This window comes from Bos javanicus, chromosome 1 (genome assembly GCF_032452875.1).
Source record: "Bos javanicus breed banteng chromosome 1, ARS-OSU_banteng_1.0, whole genome shotgun sequence".
Classification (NCBI taxonomy): domain Eukaryota; kingdom Metazoa; phylum Chordata; class Mammalia; order Artiodactyla; family Bovidae; genus Bos; species Bos javanicus.
This window is the reverse complement of record NC_083868.1, coordinates 3,897,706-3,911,981: the sequence shown is the minus strand read 5'-3', so window position 1 is coordinate 3,911,981 and position 14,276 is coordinate 3,897,706. Positions and strand designations below refer to the sequence as shown.

The 14,276-nt window shown below is 48.3% G+C and overlaps 1 protein-coding gene across 1 annotated transcript in view; it reads left to right on the top strand.

Moving 5' to 3' along the window:
- The window catches only part of HUNK (hormonally up-regulated Neu-associated kinase), a 129,960-nt gene that overhangs the window by 35,539 nt on the left and 80,145 nt on the right, over positions 1-14,276 (top strand). The window contains exon 2 of the mRNA XM_061415467.1: positions 9,979-10,271. Coding sequence (XP_061271451.1) covers positions 9,979-10,271 — 293 coding nt within the window. The remainder of the gene's footprint in view (positions 1-9,978; positions 10,272-14,276) is intronic.

Sequence of the window (14,276 nt, the reverse complement as noted above, 5' to 3'; positions counted from 1 at the left end):
GTGAGCAGAGGGGCTGAGAGGGGGCGGCAGGGAGATGTGGTCAGAGAAGGAGGCAGGTGCATGATGCATTCTCCAGGCACCTTCAGGACTGTGACTCTCTGGGAGAAACGGGGATTCTGGGTGTGTCTGGTTGGTCTTCGCTTTAGGGGGGCTTTCTTCCCAGATGGAGCTAGTGGTAAAGAATCTGCCTACCTGCCAGTGCAGGAGATGTCAGAGACATGGGTTCAATCCCTGGGTTGGGAATGGCAACCCACTCTACCACTATTCTTGCCTGGAGAATCCCATGGACAGAGGAGCCTGGTGGTATACGGTCCACAGGGTCGCAAAGAGGCAACTTGGCACACACACCCTGTCCTTCTGGAGTAGCTATTCTGGAAAAGATGCAGATGGCTCAGACAAGGTGAGGAGCGGGGAAGGGTGCCTGGCAGGGGCACAGCCCAGACACTGGGAGGGAGGGACTTAGGGGGTACAGGGGGGAAGCAGGAGGCTCCTTCTGCGATGGACACCAGGTGCCCAGATGGCACACTTCACTGCTGGTCATGGCTGTCCTTCCAGCTCTCCTTCTCCTTGGTGACTTCTCCCAGCCAGGCTCTCAGGAAGGGAGAGAGCGCTTTCTTCAGCAGGACGGCTGGGCGCCTCCAGTGGAGCAGGGGACCACAGTCCACCCCCGTAGGCTGGCAGCGATCCTGAACTTCTCTCTGTGCTCTGTCTCACCCTGAGAGGGCCCGCCACGGCTGCTGTTTGTTCCGCGTCATCTGATCTCTGTTCTAGTGTGAGCATCTCGTGTCCGCTGTCTGCCTTCTGTCCAGGAACCCACAAGGCTCGCGCGTTAACTGGGGAGGCGTGGAGCATCCATCTGTCCATCCTTTCTCCCTTTCCCTCCCTCACTCCCTTCTCCTCTCCTTACCTTGCACAAGCCTTGGCTGTGTCAGTGGCCCTGCACACGTTGCCTGAGCCTCTTCTGTGTTCTCGACACTGCCAGGCATGGGGCGTGGAAGAGTGAGCTCTGTTTGAAGTGACGGTGGGGATTGGGCTCTAGAAGAAAGTGAAGTTACTCAGTCGTGTCTGATTCTTTGCAACTCCGTGGACTGTAGCCCGCCAGGCTCCTCTGTCCAGGGGATTCTCCAGGCAAGAATCCTGGAGTGGGTTGCCATTTCCTTCTCCAGGGGATCTTCCCGACCCAGGGATCGAACCCAGGTCGTCTGCATTGCAGGCAGACTCTTTACCATTTGAGCTATTCTACAAAAAGGAGGAGGCTTGAAAAGCGGTGAGAAGGGTTCAGCAGGACCAATCCCCAAATCAGGGAGCACTTTGTGCCATGAAGGAGGAAAGCCCTAATGGAACCAATGGAAAACCAGAATGGAGTAAGGGGGTTGTGGATTGCTGTCATGGACGGTAGAGGGTGGAGGGCTTGGTGCAGCTCTAATTAGACTGGTTAGGGAAGTCTCTGACCTGGAGACTTTTGGAGAGGGGGTAAGAGTGGGAAAGAGTGTTTCTGCATCACAGTCACACACGAGCTGAAACCACATGCACAGGTGGCGTCACATTTTGTAATTTTCATGGTCGAAGGGAAGGCTTTGGTCAGCCTGTGTTGAAGCTGAGAAAGTGGAGGGGAGGTGTTGGTCAAGTGGCCAGCTTACCCATGGCAGGCATAGAGATGAGCCACTGTAGCAGGCGGCTGGGACCTTTTTCTTTTATTTCTTCCCCTCCTGTCCTCGCCCTGGATGAACCAAGCGCAGTGCTGGAAGGCCAGACAGCTGCCTTGCTGGAAATGAGAGTGGAGGGTGTGCCCCACTGTTAAGAGTGTCTGTGATGGGTGTGACAGCTGGGGAATTGCAGGGTGGCTTGAGCCAGTCTGGGCCAGAGAAAAAAATTGTAATCTGAGGTCAGAGAGAGGAGTTGGGAGTTGGGAGTTGCTCTGACGGAGAGCCCTGTGTGGGAGGGAATTCCAGGCAGGGGTGGGAGACCTCCAGAGGGGATGGTGGTACAGCCAGCGGGGTGGGGGAGGAGAGGGTGTGCGGAGACTTTGAGAGGTGGAGGTCCTGGTGAATAATTACGTGTGGGACTAGGGGTGTGATGGATGGAGGAGGATGCGTGGCTGGGCTTCAGGGACACCTGTGGAGAGAACTGCTTCAGGGGGAGTAGGGGGAAGCGATGGGTTTGGGGAGCCAGTGTGTGTGTCAGTCACTCAGTCGTGTCTGACTCTGCAACCCCATGGACTGTACCCCGCCGGGCTCCTCTGTCCTTTGGATTTTCCAGGCAAGAATACTGGAGTGGGTTGCCATTGCCTCCTCCAGGGGAATCTTCCCCACCCAGGGATTGAACCTGGAGTATCCTGTACTTGCAGGCTTTACCTCTGTGCTACCTGGGAAGTCCTTGGGGAGCCAGAGGACCATTCACATGGAGATGTCCCGGGCAGTGCTTTATGACAACCGCGAGGATAGGGTGGGGAGGGAGATGGGAGGGGCGTTCAGGATCGGGGAGGGGGGATGGGGACACAGAGGTCTACGTATGGCCGGTTCACGTTGATGTATGGCAAAAAGCGGCAAAATATTGTAAAGTAATTATCCTCCAATTTAAAGTGAATAACTTAAAAAAAAAAGTTTGGGAAAGAGGTGTAAGCAGGATGTAGGTGGTGGGACTGGTCATTAAATGGATGCTCGTAGGCATCTGGGAAGTGGACAGTACATTGCTAATGTGAGGAGGGAGGCGGCCTGCGGCAGCAATTTGGCAAGATCAGGCTAGGAGGAAAAGCAGGAGGCTAGGAGGGAGAGTGGCCTCACGGACTGGGTGGTCAGGACGCCCTGGGGACCCTGGTGAGGACCTCAGGGAGTGGCGGGGGTGGGAGCCAGGTGGGGGGCTTCCTGGCTTCTGGTTCTACACACTCTTCCTACACAAAATACACAGACCCTAATACTTATTGAGGGCTTCCAGGAACGTTCCCAGGGCTCACCACCGCATAAGGTAGGCACTTTGATCGCCCCTCCATTTTCTGTAACAATGAGGAAGCTGAAGCTTAGTGTGGTCCAAGGCACCAGGCGGGAGGGGCCGGCTTTGAAGTCCAGGCGCCCAGCCTGGGAATCTGCATGTCTGGCTGCCATAGTCTGCCACCCTCTGAGTTGCCAGCGTGTGGAAAACAGCAGGAAAGGAACTGTCAGACCTGACCCCAGCCCTTGGAGGATGGACGCTCGCCCTTGGTTCTTACAGTTGTGCTCTTCTGCAGGGTAAGGGTATCTCGTAGGATTGTGTGATGCTTGGGTGGTCCATGAGTTTGCTCGGGTAGCCACAGCAGAAGATCACAGACCGGGTGGATTAAGTGACAGACATTTATCTTCTCACATTTATGGAGGCTGGGAGTCCCAGATCAAGGTGCCCATAGGATTGCTTTCTCATGAGGCTTCCCTCCCTGGTTTGTAGGTGGCCGGCTTCTTGCTGTGGCCTCTTATGGCCTTTCTTCCGTGCAAATGTGGAGAGAGAGAGAGGTCTCTGGCATCTCGTCCTTTTCTTATATGGACACCAGTCCAATTAGATTAGCTGAAGCTCCAGTACTTTGGCTACCTGATGTGGAGAGTGACTCATTGGAAAAGATTCTGATGCTGGGAAAGATTGAGGGAAGGAGGAGAAGGGGGCAACAGAGGATGAGACGGTTGGATGGTATCACTGACTCAACGGGACATGAGTTTGAGCAAACTGTGGGAGACAGTGAAGGACAGGGAAGCCTGGCGTGCTGTAATCCATGGAATCACAAAGAGTTGAACGTGAGTGACTTAGTGACTGAACAGCAACAATAACCCCACCTTTTGGGGCCCGTTTAACCTTTTTACTGCATATAGCTCTCTCCAAATAGAGTCATATTAGGGGTTAGGGCTTCAGCTGTGACTTTGGGGGTGTGGTGTGGGAAGGGTGGAGACGATTCAGCCTGTGACAGATGGTCATCCTAAATCACTATAAAAAAATCTGAATTATGGCCACCAGTAGGCCTGAAGATCCATGTCTCTTTCAGAGCGTACGCGTGGCGTGTATAACAGTGTCAACTATATTTTAGGTGCCTTAATAAGAGTTTGCTAAAGAAGAAAAGATTCACTCGAGTTTAACCTAGTATATTTATTAAGAAACCAACATGTCCTGGAAAGAAAGCTGTTCTTGGCTCATTTTTACGTAAAAAGAAAATTCATTCAGATCAGAGCCTCCTGTTCTCCATGCATTCTGATTATTTAAAACATCATGAATAAAAGTGCTTTGATTAAGGGAAGGCTGAACGTACAGAAACACATTGGACATTGTATAATGGCTGAAGCATATACGCATGTTTCTGTGATATTAAAGACTAGTGTCTTTGATCAGTGCTTTCCTTCCTCTCCGTCATATGAAGATCCATTTTACATCTGCCTTTTCATTTTGGAGATTGGATACGTGACCCATCCTTGATGTATTTCAGAGGAATGAATTTTAAAGGCAGTGAAGGGTGATCCAGGATGAAGGGATGAATTATTTTAAATCCTGTTAAGTCTGATCCTATGTAGGCAATCTGAATGAAGTCAATATTTAAAGGAGATGAGAGAGTAGACTAATATTAAACCACCGCCTTTGGATTTAAAAGCAGCTCTGTTCCAGAGAGTTCGAAACACTCAAATGTGATTCAAGCTGCTGCTGCTGCTGCTGCTGCTGCTTCTTTTTTTTTTTTTTAATATGCTAAGGTGACAGGTCAAGGCGATGCTTTTTTTTTTTCTTGGCTGAACTAAGTTTTGAATGCTCTTCACCCTCTACAGGTGGCCTCAGTGAAAGCAAAGCGATAATGATTATAAGAACATCTTTTTAAGGAGCTCTTACTAAGTGCCAGACATTTTACTGAGTGCTTTGTGAACATCATCTTTGCACACCCATGGGTCTGTGGAAGTGTGTGCTGAGACTGGGGCCACACGCTTTGTGTATCCCTCATTCTAAGTAAAATTCTACATTGGAATTTTTCTCCTAAGACGTCACAGGGGTCATTAGGCATGAATGCCTTTCCGCAGCTAGCCCCTCTCCAGAGGAATCAGGATAGGCGTGTTTCTCCTTCTCCTCCTTCCCCGTGTGGGAGGGAGCCGGGCTTCCCACAGACCAACCTCTTCCTTTGCTTTCTGAGGATCTCCTTCCTTGCCATCACCCCTTCTTCCCTGCATCTTCTGTTTCTCTATACCATAGCTGCTGCCGCCTCATCTTGGATCTATTCAATTTTTTTTTTTTTGCCTTGGGATATTTCCTTTTCTTTTGTGTGAGCTTAGCTATTTAAAAGTTTGCTGATTTTATGCACTGAGAGGTATTTATTTATGTATTTATTTTGCAGGAGCCTGGGAGTGATGATGGGGTGGGAGTTGCCATACTGCGATAAGTATGGTGTCTTAGTTAATGAGAAGCTGATGAATGATCAGTTTCACCTGTGGTCCACTGGTGCTGTGTTCACCTCTCTCTAGTAATTTCTCAGACTTTGCTACTTACTTGGAAATGTGGGGGCAATCCTTGAAAGCAGATTCCTCTGTAAAATTTCAGGAGGCTATGCAACTTGAAGCCATCAGAAAGTTGGAGACTTTGTTTTATTGACCTTTCGCAGCAAAACTTCTTTCTCCATATGCTCAGGATGAAACTCACAAACTCCCCTGACAACACCTCCCACCCCCCACCCCACAGCCCATTCACAAACTCAGAGACCATGTTGGGAGTTCTAGTCTGGTCCATCAACTTGGGTCCTCAGTCCATCTGTGCAGATTTAATTTTACTGTTTAAAACTGTCCTGACTGAAGCAGTTTATCTTTTCAGCTAGAGACCCATCATCACAGTGGGCTTCCCCTGGGTAGAATTAGTGCCTATAAATCTCTGATTACTGTCAAATTAAATTAGATGCCTCCCTTTGCTGATCATTGATCACTGCCAATTCCTTAATTTCCCATTCATCCCCCCCCATTTCAGTTGTTACAGACGAAGTTGATTGAACAGTTTTGTGTAATCAAGAATGTCATTCCATCTTCAGAAGTATTATCAATACAGAGTTTACAAGTTTAGCAATGCTTACAAGTGAAGGTGTTTAAAAATAGAGAGGGGCCTTTATAGGATAGCTTCTCTAGGCGGGGCTGCCTTAGGGTTCAGGGTTTTCACAAAGGGACTTTGAGAATCAGTAGAACTTGGGAACCAAGATGTCAGATGATGGTGGAGTGGACCCCTGGTGTGTTAGTTTCCTGTGGCTGCTGTAATGCACAGGCTTCCCAGGTGGCTCTAGTAGACGTGGGTTCCATCCCTGGGTTGGGAAGATCCCCTGGAGGAAGGCATGGCAACCCACTCCAGTATTCTGGCCTGGAGAATCCCATGGACAGGGGAGCCTGGTGGACTGCAGTCCATAGAGTCACAAAGAGTCGGACATGACTGAAGCGACTTAGCACGCGCACACACATGCTGTAATGCGTTACCGCAAACTTGGTAACTTAAAACAACAGAAGTTTATTCTATCACAGTTGTGGAGGCCAAAGTCCAAAGTCAATTTCACTGGATCAAAGTCAAGGTGTCAGCAAGGCTGTGCTCCCTCCGATGGCTCTAGGTGGATCCCTCCTTTGCCTCTCCCAGTGCCTGGTGGCCGTATTATTCCATCCCTGCCATCTCTGCCTGCTTCACCACTTGGACTTCTCTGTGTATTTGTGTGAAATCTCCCACTGCCTCTATTTTATGGGGACACTTGCGGTGACCTTTAGCGCCACCCAGATAATCTAGGTTAATCTCATTTCAGCATCCTTCACTTTTTCCAAATAAGGTCACATTCACACGGTTCTAAGCATGGGGGCTTAATGTCTTTGAGTGGCCATTATATAACCTACTCCAGGCAATGAAAGAGCTAAATAAATTATCCTCCTAATAATTGTGTGCTCTGTTAAGAAAGGCAGATCGTATTACTGCCGGGCTTTCAGACTGTTGTTTATTCACAGTACTTTTAAGAATTCCACTGCCAAAGGGTGTAATTTTTAAAATGTTGCAACATAGAGTTGAGCAGACAGAATCTAATTGTACTTTTCAGCATTCCTCTTTCTGCCCCCACAAGATGATGGATATATATTTGTGTGTGTATATATGTGCATGTGTTATGCAGATATACATATATTTTGTCGCAAATGAATACAGTTTTTAAAGCTCTTGGCTTTGTATATACTGAACTGGTAGACCAAACTGCAGCCCACTTCTGTGGGCAGATAGCATCAGCCTCACGTCGCCCTGGGATGTTGCAGGTTCTGATTTATCTGGTCTAGTGGCTGATTGTCTCGCTCTTGGTCATATCTGTGGCTTAAGGGCCTGATAATCTCCATTAAAATGGGCGAAGGTGGTCAAAAGGTACAAACTTCTGGTTGTAAGATAAATCCGAAGGATGTAACAGGCAGCCTGGTGACTGTAGTTGGCAATGAAAGTGAAAGGAAGTGTTAGTCGCTCAGTTGTGTCTGACTCTTGTGACCCTGTGGACTGTAGCCCGCCAGCCTCCTCAGCTCATGGGATTCTCCAGGCAAGAAGACTGGAGTGGGCGGCCGTTTCCTCCTCCAGTAGTTAGCAATACCATATTGTATGTTTGCAAAACTGCTAATATTGAAGATCATAAAAAGTCTCATATACACACAAGTTTATAACTATAGTGATGGATGTTAACCTGATTTATTATGGTAAACACTTCCCAATAGAGACATACACCCAATATTTATGTTGCATACCTAAAACTAATACAATGTTATATGTCAATTACATCTCAAATTTTTTAAAAAAAAAGACTGTTCTAGAAGAAATGATAAACTGTTTATAGCTAGATTAAGCTATTTTCAGCTAGTTTTGCTTCAATGATTAAAAAAAAGGTTCACTGATTTGCTTGTTAGTAACCTGTTGGTCACTCATCATTTATAAAGTACTGTAATGTGGCAAAGTGGGGAGTGGTCCCTGTGTTAAGGGGAGGGATTGGTGCTCTAAATGGTATCGCAGGTGGTAGTATGATGGGAGCATACGATAGGAGTGTTAAAGAGACTTTCTGGGAGAAAGGTGGGACTGGAGTTAGTGTCTGAGGATTTGAAGGTGTAAAGAGGGTGGAGAGTAGTGTGGTCACAGGGAGTGAGGAGACCTGCTCTGGGGAGCTCGGAGTCTGGGCTGAACAGTGGCGGGAGAAGAAGCTTCAGTGCTGGGCTGAGGCTGTGGACCTTGCCCGATGGACATCAGGGAGCCCCCAAAGAGCTTCAAGCAAGAAATCAGAGTTCTAGACATCAAGGCAGGGCAGAGTGTGAATTCAAGGGGCCGGGGTGAGTATCAAGGAAAAGAGGCAGGACATTGATGTCATAGTCCAGAGCAGGGGTGGCCAGACTTGTATTTTTATCACAAACTTGTCAAGAAAATAACATTTGAAACTGACACAACAGTGTGAAGCAATTATCCTCCCATTAAAAAGTTACAATTTGAGTGGTGGTTGCCAGGACCTGGGAGGACTTAGGATAGAGGATTAGTGTTAAAAAAAAGAAAAGAAAAGAACATTTGAGCCCCTTTGTACAAACACGTATCTGCCTGTCTGTTGTTGTTCAGTCGCTCAGTCGTGTCCTGCTCTTTGGACCCCATGGACTGCAGCACGCCAGGCTTCCCTGTCCTTAACCATCTCCTGGAGTTCACCCAACTTCATGTCCATTGAATTGGTGATGCCATCCAACCATCTCATCCTTGGCTCCCTCTTCTCCTGTCTTCAGTCTTTGCCCAGCATCTGTCTATCTATCATCTATTAATTGTTTACTAATTAATCGGTATCACACTTCTGTACACTGAATGCATTATGAAGCAGTTACAAAATATAATTACAAAAAAAAGAAATAAATAGAAATGAAAGGTCCAGTGTTTCTGTCCTGCAGCCCAGTGGCTTGACAGCCTCATAGAAGAATGCCCCTTGGGTTGCTCGAGTATTACACAGACTCAGGGCATCTGAAAGCTGGGAGGCAAGGTCCCAGATGAATGCAGCCTGGCGTGGGGACAGAGAGGAAGGAAAAGTGAGAGAGAGGCAGTGAGCACAAGCAGACGATGAAGTGTCAATGGCTGGTTGCCTTAGAGAGGAGAGAAGACATAAGTAAGAAAAGAAGAGGGCAAAACAGTGTTGTGTTTTAAGGCTGGGTAAGTGAATTGGCAATAGCCGACGAAAGAAGGGTAGGAAGGTGGAGACTTGGGCAGAAGTCTTCTCTCTCCCTTCATCCCTCCATCCTTATTCCATTCTCCTTTCCCTCCCTTCCTCCTTCCTTCCTTCCGTTTCTGCAAAGCTGGAGGGTCTATACATGTGACGTGTTGGTTGTAGGGGAAGTGACCCAGGAGGGGCATCCAGGTGGCAGCAGAGATGTGACTTTGGAGCAGCAACAGGTTGGGCCTGACTTGGGGCCAAGAGTACCTGCGTCGTGATTCAGAGGGAAAGAGGTGACCACTGGAAGCCAGGGGCAGCCAGACCTGAGGGCCCGGTGTGGAGCACAGAAGGGTAGGGAGGAAGGGCAGGGCTACCAAATCCCTGGGCATTGCACCCCTCAGCTCCCTAAACACACCCCAGAACTGAAGATGGAGGCAGATTTGGCTGTTTCAGAAATGACAGCCTGGGGGGACCCAACCTGGAGCAATTACGAGATCTGAGCGAGGTGGGGTGGGGGAGGGGAGGGGTCTTGGCTGGAGGTGACCTTGGTGTTTTCTCCGCAGGATAAAACACCAGGTTTGACACTGACTCTTCACTGAGCCTTCCAGACTTCTTCAAGCTGGCCTGAGTGAATGACATTCTCTTCCTTCGTGGTTGACTCTTCCGGCCTTTGCTGATGTAACATTTTTCTTTTCTCCCTGGATGCTATTTCAGATCAGACTTTGCTCCTGGTGCGGAGAAGGAGCGATGTGTCTTCCTAGGGTTTTGTGGCTAGTCAAGGGGGTAAACTTCGCCTGCAGTGTCTGGTAACAGCCGTGTTCCTGGTGTCTCCTTAGGTGGCCATCAAGGTCATTGACAAGAAGCGAGCCAAGAAAGACACCTACGTCACCAAAAACCTTCGTCGAGAGGGACAGATCCAGCAGATGATCCGCCATCCCAACATCACCCAGCTCCTCGATATCTTAGAGACGGAGAACAGCTACTACCTGGTCATGGAGCTGTGCCCTGGGGGCAACCTGATGCACAAAATCTACGAGAAGAAGCGGCTGGAGGAGGCAGAAGCCCGTAGATACATCCGGCAGCTCATCTCTGCAGTGGAGCACCTGCACCGGGCCGGGGTGGTCCACAGGTAAGGGCCGCGCCGTGATGCTGGCCACCAACTCTGGGCCAGACGCACCGCTGCAGTGCAAGTCAAGCAAGGCTGAATCCATCCTGGCTCTGTCCTTTAAATAGTTATGTGACCCTAGCCTGGTTACTTAACCACTCTGAACCTCAGTCTCTTCTTCTGTAAAATGGGAATAATCATGATACTCATCTCATAGTTGGTATAAAGGGAAATGAGTTGTTATACGGAAAGAACTTGGAACTGCGTTTGGTATGTAATAGGGGCATTTTAAGTGTTGGCTGCTCTTGTTATTATTATTTCCAAAACAATAAAAACTCTTGCTCAGGTGCCCGAAAGAAGCATCAACGTTAAGATGGCATGAGACTGTTTTTTAGCAATGCTTGATGGTGCTTTCACTGTATTTGCTTTGCATATGGTAGTTGCTTAATAGCTGTTTTATTCAATGGAATTGAATCACTACATGAATTGTGAACTTGCCTTTGAAAGTGAGGCTTGTTCCCCATAACTAACTAAACTTGTTCCCAAACTAACCTTGCAAATAATTATGAAAAGCAAACTTTTTTTTTTTTTTTTGGAATAGCCTGTTCCCTCCTGAGGAGGAACTTTGCAAGCAAACTGAATGGAGACAGAATTCTTGGCAGTGTTGCTGTTGGTGGGAGGGGCCGACTTTTAGTGCTAGACTAAAATAAGGTCAGTGCTGCTGCTAAGTCGCTTCAGTCGTGTCCAACTCTGTTCGACCCCATAGACGGCAGCCCACTAGGCTCCCCCGTCCCTGGGATTCTCCACGCAAGAACACTGGAGTGGGTTGCCATTGCCTTCTCCAATGCATGAAAGTGAGAAGTGAAAGTGAAGTGGCTCAGTTGTGTCCGACTCTTAGCGACCTCGTGGACTGCAGCCTACCAGGCTCCTCCGTCCATGGGATTTTCCAGGGAAGAGTACTGCAGTGGGTTGCCATTGCCTTCTCCGAAAATAAGGTCAATAGAATATAGTAAAATTTAAAAAAATGAAAGTGTCCTCTTTTCCTCCCGAAAAAGTGTTGACTTCATCAATAAATGCATACTTCTTCATGGAGTTATAATTCATAATTACTGTGGGTTGTTGAGAAAAATTAGGGCTCATGTTTAATTGATTCTCATTTAAAAAACTAAGATCAAGGAATTATATAGATATACACACACATATGTTTAAAAATTTTGTATTGAGATACAGCTCACATCCCATTAGTTATCATTTTAAAGGGTGCAATTCAGTCATTTTCAGTATATTCAGAGTTGTGCAACTATACTCACTGCCTTAATTCTAGAATATTGCCATCACCCCCAAAAAGAAGCCGGGTGCCCACTGGCAGTCACTCTCCATTCCCACCCCTCCCACCAGGCCCTGGTCATAACCACTAGTCTTCTGTCTGTCTCTGTGGATCTGCCTATTCTGGATCTTGCATATAAATGGAAACAAGACATGGTCTTTTATGAGTGGCTTCCTTCAGTTAACTGTACCAATGGGCTTGGCCAGGGATGCTCTGCCCCTTGTGCCTGAATCTGGGACACGGTAGGGAGGTCTTGGTGGAGGGGGCAGGGAGACACTGAGGGGAAGTCCCAATCAGATTGGGACTCACTGTGGGGAAGTCTCTGGTACAGGGGGACACTGGAGGGAGGCCCCAGGCTGGGGGTGGGGGGACATAGATGGGGCGGGAGGCCCGGGCTTGGGGGGAACTGGGGGGAGGGGGAAGTCCCAGCCTTGGAGGGGAACTGGGGGAGGGGGAGGTCCCGAGCTTGGGGATGGACTTGGCGGGGGGGGGGGGGGGGGGGCAGGTCCCAGGCTTGAGGGGGAACTGGAGGGAGGGGAGAACTGGGAGGGGGAAGTCCCGGGATTGGGGTGGGGGGGGGCCTGGGAGGAGGGGGAGGTCCCGGGCTTGGGGCGGAACTTGGGGGAGGGGGGAGGTCCCCAGCTGGGGGAGGGGGCACTGGGGGGAGGAGCCAGCCTTGGCCAGGCCCCATTCAGGCAGATCATTTCCTTGCTAAGGTAAGAAAATCTCTCCATGTACGTATTTTTAGTCAGACACAGTTAACAAATCACGATTCATCAGAACTCTTCTGAGTTTTGATCAGCAAGGAAGGGAACATTCAGAAATTGTAAGTGAATAACCCTATTTTTGGCTGTTAACAACCCCCTTGTGTAACCTGCGGTGTCAGAGCTCTGCCACGATGGGGTACATGATGATCGTAGGATGCCTGGTTTGGTGATGAAGACGACAAAGGCAGAAACCTCGCGAATGAATCAGCTTGGGTTACCCACTCCGCTGGTCATGGAGGAAAAGAGAACTGGGGGTGGAGCTTTCCGAGGGACTCAGGGTGTTATTACACGGGTTTCATGCTGTCAAAAATCAGATGCGCCCCGGCTCGGAGCTTCCGGGACAACAAAGGGAAAGCCAGCGAAGGCTGTGCACTGCTTGCTGGTCTCTCCCGCAGGAAATTCTCAACAACCCTTTTAAAGTAATTTTAACAAAATCCAGTCCTTCTCAGCGCAATTACTGTCAGAACGTCAAAGGAATGCATTTAATAATGTTTTGATAGCAACGAGGGTGCGCTTTTTCTCTCTCTGATCTCCGGCATTCCGCTTCGTTCCCTACCTCTTCGGAAATATATTCATCAGCCAGTAGTGGCAAAGGCTCAGATCTTTTGAAGTTAGGGAAGGCTGGAAATACAGGTGCCGTTTTGGAGGAGTTCTTCATTTTCTCCTCTAGAAATCTCCTTAATGAGTGTCAGCGCACGTGGGCACAGGTGATTAGGTGGTGGAGACATCACAGGAAACTGTTTCCAATATATTCCTGGGTGGCTATATCTGGAATGTCTTGAATTTTCAAAGGTTTTGAGTGTCTCACTTCTAGCAGCCATAATCTGGTAATACACTGTAGCCTTTTTTAATGGTGGAGAATTGTCTCCTTTATGCTGCAGAGGTGGAAAGAATTCATAAATTATTTCAAGGTTGGGCTTCCCTGGTGGCTCAGATGGTAAAGAATCTGGCTGCAGTGTAAGAGACCTGGGTTTGATCCCTGGGTTCAGAAGATCCCCTTGGCATCCCACTTCAGTATTCTTGCCTGGAGAATCCCATGGACAGAGAGGAGCCTGGTGGGTTACAGTCCATGGAGTCGCAAAGAGTCGAACACGACTGAGGGACTAACATACACGCATATTTCGAGGTTAGAGTTTTCAAATGAGGAAGAGAGTTTAGATAGCATTTCAGAGATTTCCTGGTGTCCCTAGTGGGAAGATTTCTGAGCAAACAGATTGGATCATCCAAAAGGATTTAGGATGAATTTTGGTGGCTACGTTATATGATTTAAAGGGCTTTAGGTGATGTATGTTAGAGGCTGCTTTAAAAAGCATAGTTCCTGATGAGTCTGATACTGTATCGTCATATCATCATCAGCTTAATGCCTGGCAGAGCCCTCATTTCCTGTGAAATTAAATCTAAATATTTAATTATCGATCCAGAGCTATTTAAATATCTTTTAAAGGAAGTGACTCTTTAAAAATCATGTAACTATTACAAGTAGAAGGGAAAAAAGGAAACCAAACGTCTGTAAAGTAGATTTCCTTAGCTGGCAGAGGACTTCATTTAAAACTGAACCTGGGCTTCCCTGGTGGCTTGGTAGTAAAGAATCTGCCTGCCAATGCAGGAGACATCAGTTTGAGCCCTGATCTGGGAAGATCCCACATGCTGCGGAGCAACTAAACCCTCGAAACGCAACTATTGAGCCTGTGCTCTAGAGCCCATGAGCCACAACTACTGAGTCCGTGCCGCAGTTACTGAAGCCCAGGTACCCTAGAGGTGTGCTCCCCAACAGGAGAAGCCCCTTCAGTGAGAAGTCCGCGTGTCACAGCTAGAGAGTAGTCTCCTCTCGCCACAACCAGAGAAAAGCTCTCACAGTAACAAAGGCCCAGCACAGCCAAAAATAAGTAAAGTTATTAAAAAAAAAAAAAGACCTGCCATACACCTTTCATGTCA